Source organism: Amphiura filiformis, chromosome 2 (assembly GCF_039555335.1).
Source record: "Amphiura filiformis chromosome 2, Afil_fr2py, whole genome shotgun sequence".
In the NCBI taxonomy this organism is placed as follows: Eukaryota; Metazoa; Echinodermata; class Ophiuroidea; order Amphilepidida; family Amphiuridae; genus Amphiura; species Amphiura filiformis.
The window spans coordinates 69,078,556-69,095,866 of NC_092629.1; the positions used below are offsets into that span (position 1 = coordinate 69,078,556).

At 36.9% G+C, this 17,311-nt stretch overlaps 2 protein-coding genes across 2 annotated transcripts in view; one reads left to right on the forward strand and one right to left on the reverse strand.

The window, feature by feature from the left end:
* The window catches only part of LOC140146557 (uncharacterized), a 418,513-nt gene that overhangs the window by 76,200 nt on the left and 325,002 nt on the right, over nucleotides 1–17,311 (reverse strand). The gene's annotated exons all lie outside the window — the stretch shown is intronic.
* On the forward strand, nucleotides 1,367–6,233 carry LOC140146552 (cell adhesion molecule CEACAM5-like). The gene has a single exon (XM_072168426.1). It carries the CDS (start codon nucleotides 1,787–1,789, stop codon nucleotides 4,805–4,807), a length of 3,021 nt encoding a protein of 1,006 aa, XP_072024527.1. The 5' UTR covers nucleotides 1,367–1,786; the 3' UTR covers nucleotides 4,808–6,233.

The window sequence follows — 17,311 nt, forward strand, 5'->3', positions numbered from 1 at the left end:
TGGGTTTGTTGTTCAAATAATACGGTGATCAACAGACTGCTGTATTTATGTTGATATGCACTTGAACTTGTAAATAAAGGACTTAATACAAGACTACAAAACATGCTTACTACCAAAGCCATATACAGACTTGAACTTGTAAATAAAGGACTTAATACAAGACTACAAAACATGCTTACTACCAAAGCCATATACAGACTTGAACTTGTAAATAAAGGACTTAATACAAGACTACAAAACACGCTTACTACCAAAGCCATATACAGACTTGAACTGAATGCTCATACAAATGAGTCCCTTGTCTGCAGAAGTAATTTTTAGATATAGCCAATAGAGATTGAAATTTGGTTTTTATTATTTTCAATAGTGGGAATAAAAACCATAATTCATGAACCGAAAGTCATAATTTGATCAAAGTTAACTTGTGTACTTGACATTATCACATTAGTAACATGATCAAGGGAAATGAGTTAAATATGTGAAATATTTTTCAATTTTATATATTATTCTTCCCCTTTAAAGAGACTTTACTCAAATTATGACCGAAAGTGTTCCTATGATATAAATATTTACAGAAGTTGATATAAACAGGAGAAGTTGACCTGTCTTTTTGGTAATAACTCACAATCAATATAACTCACTTGACTAAATATAACATCACATATTGGAAGAGTGAGCGTGTCATATCGTTGTAGACATCACCAACATCTCATATACACTCATCTATTAGGGCAAAGTTCTGCAACTCCTATACATTTGTACAGTCACAGAATGACCTTTCAATGTGCTGGGTACAAAAACTCATACTCCATAATTAGGGGTCAAATTCTGAGCAATGTTGCTGAATGCTGTTAAATGAGCTGTGGCATTGACTATGAGACCAATTTTGAATGAATAGAATACAGTAACAGGTGACTATACCATAGACTTTACCCAGGATAGAGACGCTATGTATAGGACAATGGCATAAATGGGTGGATTTTACTATGATACTTCCTGGTGGGGCTGCCAGTCAGAACCCTGAGCCAGAACCATATTATCCCATATTGCTAGTCAATGAAGAAGGCTCTGTTTAGCCATTTGATAAATTTTACACTTTTTTGCAACATTGCCAACGAATGGATATACTTGAGGATTATATGTCTAACTTTGTATCTACACTAATGCATTTAGCTTGGCTGAGATGTAGACATTTGGAGTCATAGATTTTAACATTGATGTAATTGTTACACCAATATGTGCTACGTTATTTTCAACCAATGTGCACCTAGTACCTATTGTTATGAATTTGGTGAATTTGTATCGACAAGTTGATTGTGACAATACTATTGTGGTTTTTACTTCCTGATTTATTGCTAGTTGTAACAGACATAGTGGAATAAACTTGCAGTTGCTGTATTCTTTCAACTCAGTGTGTCAACGATATTCATGCCAAAGGAATTTAAGTCTTCAAGATTAACATCATTTGCTTGCTATCAAGAAGGAAGGCCAGTCCTGCAATCATATTATTGTTTTATGCAGCTATGGTAATTTTGGATTTAACCGTCCTAGCCCAAAGCCAAGATTAAACGTATAGCTTGTTGTGAGGATATCATTGCTAGAGGATAATAATTCAAACTTTGTCACAATTGAGTCTTTTGACTGGAGAACCAACAAAGACATTAGTAAGTGTCTACAATTTTATTTTACCTTTGATCCTTACTAAAGAGTGATTTTTACCTGAGATTAAACTTGTGCACCAAAAGCTGTGATTTAATGTGAACCATTTGACTACTCATCAAAAAAGATGGCATCATTAAATGTAGTAACTGTTGCAGTTTGTCTTCTGCTAGCCATGACTGGTTTGTCTGCAGGACAACCACAAATAACTGGAATTAATCCAGCAACGCCTACAGCCAAGCTGGGAAATAATGTCACCGTAGCTTGTGGAGTAACAGACCTCGCTGATGGACAATTTGTATCGTGGTACACAGGTGCACTGGTTAAGATATCTGAAAATGGCACTGTTGTACTGACATCAGGACGTTTATATGAAGTTGATGTCATTCCTGGTAACAATGGTGAGATAATCTTTGAGTTGAAAGTTACAAATATCCAACAAACTGACAATGTGTTTGAATGCAGGATCACTAATCCTTCTAATGCAATAATTGAACGTGCATTTGTAGGTGTTAGTGTTGTATATGTGCCTTCAGATCAATACCCTACTTGTAATCCAGATGGCAACTTCACAGCTACAGAAGGTGAACTAATAGATCTTGTTTGTGAGAGTGAAAAAGCTATACCAACAGTATCAATTACGTGGTTAGACATTAATGGACAAGCTATCGATGTCGGTAATGCTCCTAACATAGTAGGGGACCGGATCACATTGACCTACACGTTTAGCCTAAGCAGGACACATAATGGATATGAATACACATGCAAAATTCGAAGTCCTGTGAATTTCCCCTTCTTTCTGGCAACATGTATCTCTGGACCAATCAATGTCCAGTATCCACCTGATGATGTCAGAGTCTCCCTAACCACCCATGAGGGTTATTCTGCCTTCCAATGTGAAGCGTCCAGTAACCCTCCACCAACCTACTCCTGGTCATTCAACACAGCGGTCAGTAATTCATCCTACAACATCACTGATAACGGCCAGCTACTGGTCATTCTTGAGCCTCTCGCATGTGACACTTCAAATATTGTTGCAACTTGTGAAGCATCTAACTCTGTGGACAGCTTCACATATGATGCAACGTTATGCCGAGTCCCAACTTGTACTCCGAATAATACGGCATTAGAAACAACTGAGGATCAAAGTTTGACCATTTTGTGTACCATAGATCAAAGCGTGGATAGCCTGCAATGGCAACGTCAAAACCTCTTAACCAACACAAATGATAATCTCAATTTGTTGCCAAATACAGACACCCTGGAATACCAATGGACTGTCAACAGAGAACACATTAATACGCTGTACGAATGCGTAGCAAGCAACACAGCACCTCCCTATGAAGGAACTTGTCAATCCGGTCCACTTAATGAGGTCTTCTTCCCTGCGGAAAATGTAACAATTGTACCAGCAACGAAAACTATAGATGGTGCTGCATATGAGGCATACTGGTGCATGGCTGATGGACATCCAGATGTCATAACCTACGACTGGACTATAGAACCAGCTCTTGATTTGTCTTTGTACGAAGTGACAGATTTGAATCAAAATTTGATCATAATGGGTAACATATCATGTGAAACAAATGACATTCAGGCCACATGTACGGCAATGAATGGTATTGGATCTAGTGATGAGGCTACTGCCACTCTTTGTCAAGTCCCAACATGCAGCAGCTCACCACCTGAATTTACCTTAATAGAAGGTGACAACCAAACATTCACTTGTCAACACAATGTCAGCCCTGTAGATATTAATTGGGATAAAGGTGATACCATAGCAACAGGACAAGGGGTAACTGAGCTCACCTATACATACACTGCAGACAGAAATGACTCTGATGCTTTCTTCACATGCACCGCATCAAGCACTTCCCAGCCATCATATGACGGAATCTGTAAGCTTGGACCGCTATATGTCCAATTTCCACCGGAGCAAATCTCAATTCAGCCAAGACCAGACAATCCAGCTCTCTATGAATGTTCAGCGATCGGAGAACCAGCATTTCAATATGTTTGGCTTATTCCGGATCTTAAACAAGATGAACATTATGTCATAAAAGATAACGGTCGCTTGTTGGAGATCCTTGATGTAAGTGGATGCGAAACAGATGTCACTGCAGTTTGTATGGCATCAAATGATTTGGGCTCTATACAACAGGATGTTAAGATTGAATGTGGATATATCGCACCTGAACCCGGTGAAAAAGATTTTATCTTTACTCCGGCTTGGATCGCTATTATTGCTATAGGCAGTTTTATGGTACTTGTAATCATTATCGCATTGATAATTTGCGCCGTCCAGCAAAGCCCGCTTATTAGCGTGGACGTGAGGAAAAGATCCGCGCAAGATATAGAGCAACCAGTACAGCCAACAAGACTATCAATGGCTTACGATCTGGAAATGACCGAAGACGAAGATTCCAAAGAGAAAGGTGCAAACAACAGGATATCTACGACCTCTAGCATAGCGTCTAGCGTAACTTCCAATCACATGGCTGGTATTGCATTGGAGGAAATCAAGGAAGGGGAGGAGCCTAAAGATGCTCGTTTGGTTGGTAACGATAATCCAAGCTTGATCGGTGCTGATAATCCAAGTTACTCAACTTTTGGTATAAACAATCCGAGTCCACGTCCAAAGAAAAAGCCGGATTTGTTGAACTACATGACTCGGCCAGACAGTATGGATGTGGATGTCACCTTGGGCAATGAGCCTGTGGGTGAGTCTAACATGACTGATGATACAATATCACATGAGACTGCACCAGACTTAAACATACTACAAGATGATTCTGCTAGAGAACCTGAGACTCCACCACAGACTAACGCACCAGAAGCAGATTCAGTTCAAGAACCTGAGACTGCTCAAGAGCCTAACACACCAGAAGCTGATTCTGTTAAAGAAGCCGAGACTGTGCCAGAGATTAACACACCAGAAGCTGATTCTGCTAAAGAACCGGAGACTGTACCTGAGACTAACACAGATACAACGGACACTGATAATGACCCCCGATTAAGCTCCGGCACAAGTGCGATGTTTAAGCAAGTCATGGAAGATATTGATGGGATGCTAGACTCCGACAATGATGCTGATCAAACTCCAGCAACACAAGAAGATAACAAGGAAAGTGAGGTGTTAGAAATGTAAACCAAAATGAGCTATTCCTGTTGAAATCCATACACCCCCTATGGAAGACATTACTTCAATCTCCCACACATGGAATGTAAATTTCAAACTGAGTCACCTAAAGGTGATTCCATTTGAAATCTTCACCCCCTGTGTGGGATATTAAGGTCATGTCTTCCATAGAGGATGTATGGATTGCAACTGCAAAAGCCAGACTTAAAGGTGTAAGGTCAGATTTTCCCATAAGTTGTTTTTTATTGTACTTGAAGGATAGCCATTATTCACCAGCGAAGTGTTACATGTAATCCGATTATCACTATGTCAACTGGATCACGCTTTTGAGTTCTGCACCACGATCGGAATGGTCGCAACACAAAGTTTATGGCATGTACTACCAATACCAAAAGGTGCCTGATCCAGTTACCAAGGAGTTATGTAACCAATTCGCTGGTGAAAAGTAATCTTTTACAAAATTTGAGTTGTATTGCTCCAGCGGTTTGACGATAGAAGCAAAAACGTGTATACTGCGCCAATAAAGTATCCTTACACTTGGAAAAATAATCACAATTTCAAAACTGAACAATATTGGGGTAAATTTGTTTTTTAATAGATGCACTATTTAATTATGCACATTATGACACCACATTGAATCCAATGTGACCTCAAGAAGTAAAGTTACAAGCAATTGAATAGACGAAGGTCCAGTTTTAAAAGTGACAAACTGGTCTATACAAGGCGCAAAAAGATTCCAACAAGCGAAACAAAGAGACAACACAGTTTCTTCAATGAAGTGTTATTTAAAGCAGTTTTTATTTCAGTTTTTACTTCTCTGTACTTTTCATAACTTTCATTTTATTTGTCAGTTCTTTTGTTTCCGTTTTCTTTTGTTCTTTTTGTTTTAAATTAAAGCCAAACGCATAAAGTACCCATTCACCACTCTCAAACCAGATGTCTAGTCTGTAGAGTTTTGAATTTACCCCAATATTGTTCAGTTTTGAAATTGTGATTATTTTTCCAAGTGTAAGGATATTTTATTGGCGCAGTATATTAAACAATGCCCATAGGATAGTATATACATTTGGTGGCAGTTACCACTTTACCACCTATTTGTTCACATCATTTAAACTAAACCTATCTTGGGCATTAAAGTTTACTGGGGTAAAGCAACGAAAAAAGAAAACCCTGTTCTACAGGCCCGACCCAGGTTTTGAACAAATTGGGAAAAGAAGTTTTCCTGTACAAATGAATGCCGACCCAAATTTTGGAAATTTCAGGAACAAATTTTTTGTTTGTATTTTCTCAAAGGCCGACCGACCGACCCTACATGAAAGGTTCGTCCGCTCGTAGAACAGGGTTTCTTTTTTCGTCGCCTAATAAGAAAAGTATGAGCTTATTCTGAAATGTGGGATGAGTTTTTATAAGAAAAAATGTAGCATTAGGCTGTTAAGTGTGCCAACGTCTACGCATTGTGCCTGTCTGTAGCGCACTATAAATCACTGTGCTTTTTTATCTTCTTTTTTTGATCTCATCACACACCTTTAATATCAAGCAAAATGAGAACAGCAGCATGAAGATTAATCTTTGATATAAAATTGGATCGGTTGAGCCCATATTTATTGATCGAGCTATAAGTTTTAAGATATTGGACGAGACGTAATCAAGTCCAATATTTTACAACTCATAGCGAAACCAATAAATATTGGGCGTAAAGCATCCAATTTTATCATTATTATGTTTTGGATCCAATATTATCACAACTTGGATCCATCAAAACATAATAATGGTAATAGACGGAATCTATGTAGGCCTATAAATATGTCTTTCAATATTTTTCTCAATTAGATATTAATTCTGCAACATTTTTGAGTATAAGATAGATGTAGATGACTATCAAACAGTAAATTAACTCAGCTATAAACAAAAAGGCATAAAAGGTGACAAAAAAATCCTGTTCTATGTGTGGGCGGACTTGCAAAGCAGGGCTTGTCGGTTTGGATTATTTTTTTTGGAAGAGGCTTTATAATGATTTTTATAAAATCACTAAAAATTTGAAAAATCTTGAACAAATCTGAAAATCTTTTGCAAACATATTTTGAAAATTTTCTGAATATCAAACAATTTCAATCAAAATCAATCCATTTCAGCCAAGAAACCAGCTGTATAATTGTATACAGCTTTAAAAAAAACCATCCAAAATTCAAAATCTGGGTCAGCCGGGACAAATAAAACATTCAGAAATTCTCCTTTTCATATCAGAATTTCCAAATATTGCCTTCATTTTGCTTGATCGATATTAAGGGCCTATATATTTGTACCTGAAATAAGCATATCTTAACATGAGATGTTTTGTATGCAGATTATATAGCTATTTTAATTCAAAAATTTGTAAGTAGATAATTATGATATGTAATACTCGTATATATTTTCCATTTTTCCATAGTAACATTTTTACTTTTTTTATAGTTACAAATTAAGTTCATTCCTTTACTGGTTTCTATGAAATAGATGGGATGTGCTAATCCATTTAAAATCCACACCCCCATGGAAGATGATTTTTGGAATTTCAACAAAATTTAACAATTTGAATAATTCCATATCCAGCCATTTTCATGCGCAAAAACTGGTAAGGTGTGTAAGATTTTGAATTCGAAATAAATAAGTTCCCCTTTGTAAACAATGGGCTATTCAATTTAAAATCTACACTGCCCATGTAAAAAAATAGCTAAAGTCTTCCAGAGGGAGTATGGGTTTCAAATAGAATAAACAATTGGGTAACTTCCATAATTAAAGCATGTGTTTGAAATCTATACCCCCTGTGTGGGAGATTAAGGTCACATCTTCCACATAGGGTGTATGAATTGGAATAGGCCATTGCTTGCCTCCTTTAATTAGCTCTACTATAGGGCCTTCTTGGCTATATCCAAAGAACTGTGAAACCCAGTGAGCGCTCCCCCAGGAAAAGTTTTGCAGGTATAGTGGTAACTGGGTTTTTGCGGTTCTCGGGGTATAGCATGCTATAGTAGGGCTACATTTAATTGGCCTGATTGGCTACATCACAAAATCAGATCTTGTCACATAATAACTTTTGTATAATTATTTGTATCATTTTATATGGGGAACTGAAAGGAGCACCAACACCACGCATAAGCTTTTGAACATATGCTGTTCTTTTTCAAAGGCATAAAAGGTTCTTTTATGCCTTTTATGCCTTAGACAAAAAAAAGAGCACCTGTATGGGTATAAAACATTGTAAAAACATTATTGATCAAGACAATACATATGTATTGTCTTGATCAATAATGATTGTTGTTGTAAAATGAACTTGTTTGTTTGTTGCCATCCTATACGGATGTGTAGCAAGAAACTGGCAAAAAACATGTAACATTTGAACTGTTTTTTGTATAACTATATTACCGCTCTTCAATTAAATCGAGCACTTTCAACCGGCAGTTTTAATTTAAGCTGAGCGCTGTATAATTATATATGCGGGTTTTACTGTGCAACTACAACATAATTATATAACATTTCAAAATAATATCAATCAAAATGCAGAAATTAAATGCAATCTGAAGACACAAGGCTTACATATTGGAGAATTGAAGGCTTTACTTCTATGGGTGTAGTATGCAAAGCAAAAAGTGTGAACCCTATTTGAAATTTGCACTCCCTGTCTGGAAGGCTAAGGTCATGTCTTCCACAGGGGGTGTTATGCAGGCCTGTATGCAGGCCCGTACGTGCGGGGTGCGATGCACTGCCCCCCCCCAAATTTGGAAAAGTAAAAAAAAAATTTGGAAAAGTATACAAAAGTATACAGGTTTTTAACGCTTTTTGGACAAAAAGGACAAAATTTTGTCCACTTTTCACAAAGTCGCCTCCCCTTGGAAAAAAAGTCCACTTTTTCAAAACCAGCACCCCCCCAAATGAAATCCTGCGTACGGGCCTGGGTGTATGGATTTCAACTGGAATAGCCCTATTCAGACAGCTTGGAAAACCAATGTCTGGTAGGTTCATTGGGTTTTGGCAAAAAGCCATTGTCATTAAAAATGTCAAGTCAACTCCATTGCTTTACATTGAAAGTTATAAATAGGTCTAGAGAAATGCATGGGCTATTCTATTCAAAATACACACTCCTGTGCAATATTTAGCGAAAGTCTTCCACATAGACAGTAGCGATGACAAGGGGGAGAAAGGCAAGGGTCTCCCAGTTAGGACAGAAATTCACACGAAATCTACTATTTTTGGCAAAAATCATGCAATTGTAGGAAATTTTTCTAATTTTGCCCCCCCCAACATTTTTTTCTGGCACTGCCACTGCACAGAGGGAGTATACAAATGTATATGAGTTTCAAGTATAATAGACAATTGGGTAACTTACATTTGAAGTACTCAGTATGGGTTTCAAAAAAACTGCATTTGAAAAGCATACTCCCTCTGTGGAAGACTTTTCTTATATCTTCCACAGAGTGATAGCCGATTTCAAATAGAACAGCCCAATGTGCAGGAAGAATGTTCTCGCTCTACTAGCGATGCATAGAAAATGCAGCTATGAAAAACCTCATGCCACATAAGAACAAATGTTTGATGCCACAGAGTAAATAAACCATTTTGTCATGCAGTAAATTTATGGGGCCAAAGAATGTCTTTTTCGGTATGTTAGCATATTCAGCATCAGTAATTGTACACCTTTAAAATAGTTGCTTAACTTTGTTTCGTTTTTATGGGGATTTTAATCATACTGTGCCCTGTTACTTTGCAAATTTCATTTTAAAGGAATATTTTGTGAGTCTAGTATACTAAACAGGCTAAAAGGAAGTTGGAATCATGTTTGTTTTTCATATTCAACATTAATATTATAGTTTTCAGATACTGGGACTGTCCCTAACCTTTTTAGGGGCAAAGTAGGGACAAATAGGTGTATGGTTTATCATTGTTTATAGCCATTCATTTCAAGAGAACTATAATTGCATTTTAATTGCACGTAGTTGAAGTCTAAAGACTGAATTTCTGTAATTGAATACCTGAGTGGAAGAAGGGCCCAACTCCATCGTAACTGTTTTTGAGATATTAAGAAAAAACTTAATATATGGAAAAGTTTTATAGACAGAATGTTTTCGTCTTCAAGGGACCTTTAATACATGAACATACAATATTACATACATTCAAATTATATATGATGTTTCCATGGCAACGTACAGGTCTTAATACTGAGCTGGAGTTGGGCCCTTCTTCCACTAATATACTGCAAGTGCCAGTTCTGTGTTATAAATATCTACAGAAATTAGGTAATTACCATTATGCACAAGTAGAACTCATGTAATATGTTAGCAAGAACGTTTATTGTAGTGAAAAGCAGATTTCATGGATGAACAAAACTCCCCTTTAACCCTATATTTGTGGAAGGAAGGCCCAACTCCATGGAGTTGGGCCTTTCTTCCATGAAAACCATGATTAAGTGTACGTGGAAGATTGGCTCATCTTTCACACACAAGGAAGAACAGTCTGCTAGCAATAAAATGCTGGGTCTAACTAATTTTTGTAAAAAATTGGAGTTGGGCCCTTCTTCCACTCAGGTATTCAATTGTCTACCATTATGTATAAATACCAATTCGTACAAGGAAACAGTTGTTAAACCTATCCAGGGTTTAGTGCAAAAGTGGATATTTTTGTGTTATTAATTTTTTGCGCTTTGCCAATTTTGAACCGTTTCCCTTGTTTTTAAATTTGCAATTCTAAGTTTCTTTACAATGTCCGATACACAAAAGGAATATATTCATGCGATGTTATTTTCACGGTAGCAGCTTAGAATGTGAAAAGCGCAAAAATAAATGACGTACAAAAATTTCCATTTTTACAGTAGTGCAAGGGGGCCCTATCTGAAATGGCTGCCCCACAGACATTAGACAATTTCTGCATTTTGCACTGTACACATCTGACCAGGGGTAGCCGGGGGACAGAAAACTGCACAGAAAATATTTATGGATAAAATGGGGATGATAGAGAGTAAAGTGTCCTTCAAATGACTAAACATGGGACAAAAAATTGACAAATGGGGGAAGAAAACTTGACTTTGCTCCCTCACACTAAAATACTGTCTGACAGCTAGTGGCGGCACCAGAATAAAATTCTGGAGCATGAGGAAAAAGCCAATTTTAGGGGGGGGGAATCAACAAATTTTGCGCAAAATTGCAGCAAAAATGTGAATTTTCATATAATTAACAAGAGTTCTGAATACGCCCCATGCCCACCCCCTGGTGTCACCACCACTAGCTGCTGGCAGCTATTGCAGATAGAACCTTCTTGCACTACCACTCAATATTTGAGTATAAACACAAGAGTTCTGCTTGGTTGGTTTGTGGTCTCCTGCCAGGAATTAGTCTTTTCAAAACTTTTCTTTTTTACTTTTTATGTGTAACTTAACTTTTAATGAGGGTCTAGTTGACTTGATATGAAGTGTTCTTTCTAAACTAAATATTTTATGGTTCAACATATGATCAAAACCATTGTAACATTCATTGTTTGTAGTTATTTGTGTGTAACATTGAAACCGCATTATAATGTTACCATGGTTACTTATTAAGAACTGGTTGATTCCTGTTTAACAGGCTTGTTATTCTGAACATTTTTAAAGCAGCAAGTGGTGTTTCTTTCATTTTATCTTATTTGGCCAGAAAACCTTCTTGACCGTTGTTAATATTATTTAATAAATTTTGGTGAAGAATAAAGGGCTGTGCAATAATTATGAGCCCCTGGGGTGGTGGGTGGGGGTGGGGGTAAAATTTCTGAACAGCCCGCCAAAAATTGCTTGCTCCCTTCTCAGGCCAGCCAAAAATTGCTTGCCCTCCTCCAGGCTTACCAAAAAATCTTTCCCCCCTTTGCACATGCTGTTTTCCTAAGACTTTTAGAGCATTTCATTTAAAAGGCACCCCCATGAATGTGTGCCAAATATTGCTTGCCCCTTCCCCCCTCTCGGCATGCCAAAAATCACCCTCCCCCCTTTTTGGCTTGCCAAACATTTCTTGCCCCTCCAATTTTACCCTCCCACCAGGGCTCATAATTATTGCACAGTCCCTAACACAATTAAAACTTAAATAATGAAGAAGGAGGCGGCCTATATGCTTCACCCTAGCAGGGCGTAAGACAATGCGAAACACAAATTAATATATGCGAGGATCGGAAATAAACGATGCAAGCTCGAGAAATTATAATTTAAATGGCGTGATTGGGGCTCGAGCAAACTGGCATATGAAAATATTGAGAGAGAAAAAAATCAGGACTCAGTGGGGATTGAACCCCGGTCGCTGGATTACAATTAAAACTTGACTGAATTATATTGTAATAAAATGAAAGAAATATTTTTATATTCTTATTATTAGAATTTTTGTTGTAAATTTATATGAAAAGCATAATAGTTTATACACAGAGACATATCCCAACAAATACAGCATAAAAACATTTGCAAAATCGTCATATGCTGGGTTATTAAAAGATTAAAATAGGGACGGTACGTGATCCCAGATAGGTTGTCTGTATAGATGTGGGTAGTGGACACCACACATAGCTAATATTCATGCAAAACTTTTTTCTTCTTCATTTTTGTGAAGCACAAAATTTTCATCCAATTATTTTACATGTTGAGCTCAAAATAATATTTTTTTGAGGGGAATGTCAGTCTGTGGATCACAAAATGCCCTTTTAAATAAAAGCAAAGGGCTTTGTTTATTGCTTGCCAAGCCAACAAAAAGGGCAGATGCAAAAATGCTGCCTGCTTGTTATGTTATATTATGTTATGTTATATTCTGTAAAACAGTAATATGCAATTTAATAAAGCAAATAAATTTGTACATTTTTTAAATCATTATTTGTGTGTGTGTTATTTTGCAGATCTTCCTAACAGCATTCTCATTTTAAAAGTCTGCAACAAGACTTAGGGAATAAATGTATTGTGGTATTTTAAATAAAACAACAAGGCGACGACGAGTTGTTTTACACCCAAAATAATGATGTCGCCCGTGTTATATGAGACGATAGATGCACGACAGCGGCTAAAAACAATACTCTTCCATGGGGGTGTATGGATTTCAACAGGAATAGCCCATATCTTCCCTTTAATAACAGTAACGGTTCCTTGTTATAGTATCAAGTGCAATGTGCCATTATTAGAGTTGTAGACTATTATATTAATATCCTAACCATGGTTCATTAAACATACTATAGCAACAGGTTAAGTGTTGCCATCTATTATTGACATACCAAACTAAGAATTGATAAAAATATGTTTAATTATTTTTGATTAAATATTTGCTCATTATAATTTTCCTTATACAAATTTGATGAAAAAAAAAAAGTTATTCTTTATCATATGTCAATGTAAATCTGTGATTGTAATATAAAATGAAGAATTGTTAAATTTCTCACAGATGTGAAAATTATGATCACATTATTTGTATAATTTACAATAAACTCTAAGCATAATGAGATCAGAGTTGCCACACCCACTATTTGGTAGCCCAATTGGGTGACTTTTGAACATTTTCCTCACAAATTTGAACTGTTTCTTGTCCCATGGAAAACAATGGTTAAGATAAATTGACATTGCCTCATTTCAAATATATAGTTTTAGTTTTGGTTTTGGTTTTGGTCACGTGGTTTCCTATTGTCCTGCCTAACCACTTGAATCACAAGATATCGAACTCTTTGTTTCTACCTTTTGTTTAAAACTAAACATTTGTGACAGGTAGTTTCGGTTTTGGTTTCAGTTTCTTATAAGTGGTGTGACGAATAAAATTACAGGATTTTCGAGTTACCTGATCTAAGTATACAAAAGAAATGTTTAAATTTCGCAGTGCAATATTCACGAGCAGAGAAGTCGAACAAAACAGTCTACATTTGAAAGCATTGATTTAGTTTGAAAGCATTGGCTTGAGACTACGAAATAGCCTAAGCTGATTTCACTGTGAAAATATATAGACCATCGAAATATTTGCATTCGACATTACAAAAGGGACCACTACTGTAATATAAACAAAATCGATTCATGTCCTTAATCCCATGTACCAGAATCGATGGAAGGCCATTATATGACCTCTAATAACCTAATGACTTTTACTGAAGCAATTTTTACTGCAAAAAGTACAAGATAGAGGGAGAAGATTGGGGTGTGTGTGTGTGTGGGGGGTTGGAGGGCAAGGGGGATATGGGCCGGGAGAGAGAGAAACATATGAGAGAGAGCATTGGAAGTGAAAGAGAAGAGGGAGGAGAGCTCGAGATGAAGATATCGAATGTAGGGGAGGAGGAGGGGGAAAGGGGTAATTTAGGAAAGGGAGGGGAGCCCCTCTTAAAGAGGTACGGGTTTTGCTTCCCGGGATAATAAACTAATTCATAATCAAATCATCTCCATGCATCGTTTATGTTTCATACAAACAAACAAATTCCCCACCCCACCCCATCCTTCAGTATACGCAAGCATGTATATGATTTCTAGGCCTAGAACTTCGTGAGTGTAATATGCCACCTACCTTCGACAGAGAGCATCAACTGTCGTCCATGGGATAGATTTCCGATATCAATCATGATAATAATTATGTTAGCACAATAGGCTATTGTATACTTCTGGTTATATACCCTATACTGTGTCCTCCCAGCATAATAGTGTTATGATTGCAGATCAGATCAGCTCTACTTTTTAATCCCTTGATTTTTGGTTTTTGAACAAAAGAGAAACCAAAACTATATATTTGAAATGAGGGATTGATTTTGCACCTTTTGGTAGCTTCCTGTTCCATAGAAACCAATGGTTAGAGAAAAATTGGGTGACTTTTTGCTGATTTGTCCCGCCATTTGGGCTGATAGCTGGCAATCCTGCATGAAATGGAACAACCTTGACATTGAATACAATAATTTTGTATGAATGTAAAAATAGACAATTCTATATTGCTACTAAATGATAATAATTCAGTGTTAGAAATAAAACAGCATTTTCAGGTCCTTAGGTTTGAAAATTTACAGACTATGGTCAATGTTAAGGGATGGGGTATGAACGTTTGGACATTATTTATTGTGGGACATTAGAGCACATCAGACATATCGAATTGCATTCTGAATACGAAGAATGTCCTTCTGATATCAAATAATTTTGATTTTTTGAAATTTGCAATGTAATACACATTTTATGGCAAATGATTAAAAATTGATATTTTTGATATTTAACAGTACTCAAAGTAAACTTTATAAATCTGATGATTTATACTTAAAGTGTATGTAGGTGGGATGAAAAGCCGACGATCAATTGAAAATTTTGACCTTTCAGATTGAAGATATGGATTTTTTTCCCAAAACACCAAAAAAATTAGTTTTTTTGGGGAAAAAAATCCATATCTTCAATATGAAAGGTCAAAATTTCAGATCCCTTAACAGGCCCAAAGTCAATTATTGTAAACATGTTTAGACTTCAGATTCGCATAACCGCAACAGCTGCCAATGGTCATAGCTGAGAAGGGCCTCAAAAATATATGGGCCCCATGCATTTTTACAGGCTCAAGCTCAATTTTTGTACATAACATGTCTAACCCTAACACCGGACACTGCTTTTTACTATCGGAAAAAGAAACAAAAACGGAGAGAAGATGAATAAAGTCAAGAAGTCACTTGACACCCCCGGAATTTGAACCTAGACACCTCGCATGCCAAGTACCAGCGATTCCCTGAGCATAAAGCATTTGGGGTGATTGCGTCATCACATCCTGTGGGATTGATGCATGCGCCATGGTTATCACTGTGGTGTTGTGTGGTTTCTAACCATGTTAAGGTTAACATTTGAAGATTTTATGATAAACTGGTTCACATTTGTGACATTTTCAAAGACTTCAGACTCACATTCAGCGTTCGAAATAGGGCCGGTCAGCCGGCCGCCGGTAACTTTTTAAGGTCAAGCCTGGCTGGTCTGTAACTTTTTGAGGCATATTTCGAACACTGCTCACATTATCAACAAGAACCTACTCCAGATTCCAGAAAAATACAGCACTACTTTTTTGGATTAAAAAAAAATAATATCCTGTTTTACTAAAATAAAACATAGACCCCGTTTACACACAGAGAAGTTGATGACTAAGGATTAGCATAAATTACTTGTTGACTGGGTGTTTACAGCTGAACTTACACAAATTGTGACTTTGACTTTTATGTCATCACTGCTCGTGCTTCAAATAACCACATGAACTTGACTTCTAATTACATCTTCGTTGACACTGCAAAAGTTGAGATTGAAGCGAGTTGTCTTGTCTCTAGTTTTCTAATTTCTAGTCTCTTTTATTATCAATTATCAGAATTAACATAAAAAATTGCATGGTTTTGGCCCATTTCTCTCAAATTTGAGGATTTTTATGTTAAACTGGTCCGCATTTGGTGACGCTTTCTACAACTTCACAACAGCTAATAACAAGGAGGTTATAATAACACGGAGAAGAAATACATTACGTAATACATTGTTCCTTTCATATCAAATTGATTTACCAACAAGCTATTCATAAACTGATACTTTCTCATGCTTCTATTAAAAAGTGCACAATGCTTCAGGTTAGCAGCTGTACTATCATGCCAAACACAGGCTCTATGCTAATACTCTGATGATTAAAGCAGATATTCCAACAAACGCTTGCTTCACTTGCTATTCGAGGGGCGTCGGTTCCCCTGAAAAAAAAAAACACATTGCTTAACTGGGCCAATGTTGGCCCCATGATTGGGCCAATAAATGCCTGCACACTGGCGTAGAACTGGGCCAGTGGTATCCCGGACAAGTAAAAATTACTGTTTCAAGCTTGCACTCTCTTTGCCCCCTTTCTCTCTTACTCTATCATGACTCTCGCTCTCTTACCCACATACTGGCAAGTTCAGCCAGAAAATATATACTTGTCCAGCTAATAGCACCAGTACTGACTCAGTTCAATGCCAGTGTGCAAACATTTATTGGCCTAATACCAGGCACCAGTACCCGGGCACCAGTACCCAGTATGGGCCTTTATTGGCCCAGTATTGGCCCAGTACTGCAACAAAATATATAATATATATGGGCAGGGACAAAACAACTTTGTGGTGGGAAATTCCAAAATATCAGGCAATATTATTAATCTTTTTTTGTGCATTTTCATTATGGCGTCAAGCCATGAAATTTACTGCGAAATCCACCATTCTGTGAACAGGGCTAGTTCTAAGTTTTGCCTATTCTTGCTAGGTGCTGACAAAATGGCCACAGATATTGATGTGCTCCAATAGTTGTGCTCGACCATTGTACAGGTTTCTATACCCAAAGAGGAACAACCTGATAGAGCAATTAGGTAAGATATCTGTATAAACACTTGAAATTATATAAATATTGCATCAAATATCAACAATCTTCAGTCTGCATCTCGTGACTGGTAATAAACCAGTTCAGCATGACATGTGCATTGTTATAACCCCAGCAGGCAACAATGTATAACTTCTAGCTTGATAAAATGTTGCATGACTTTAGTTTTTTAACCCTAACACTGA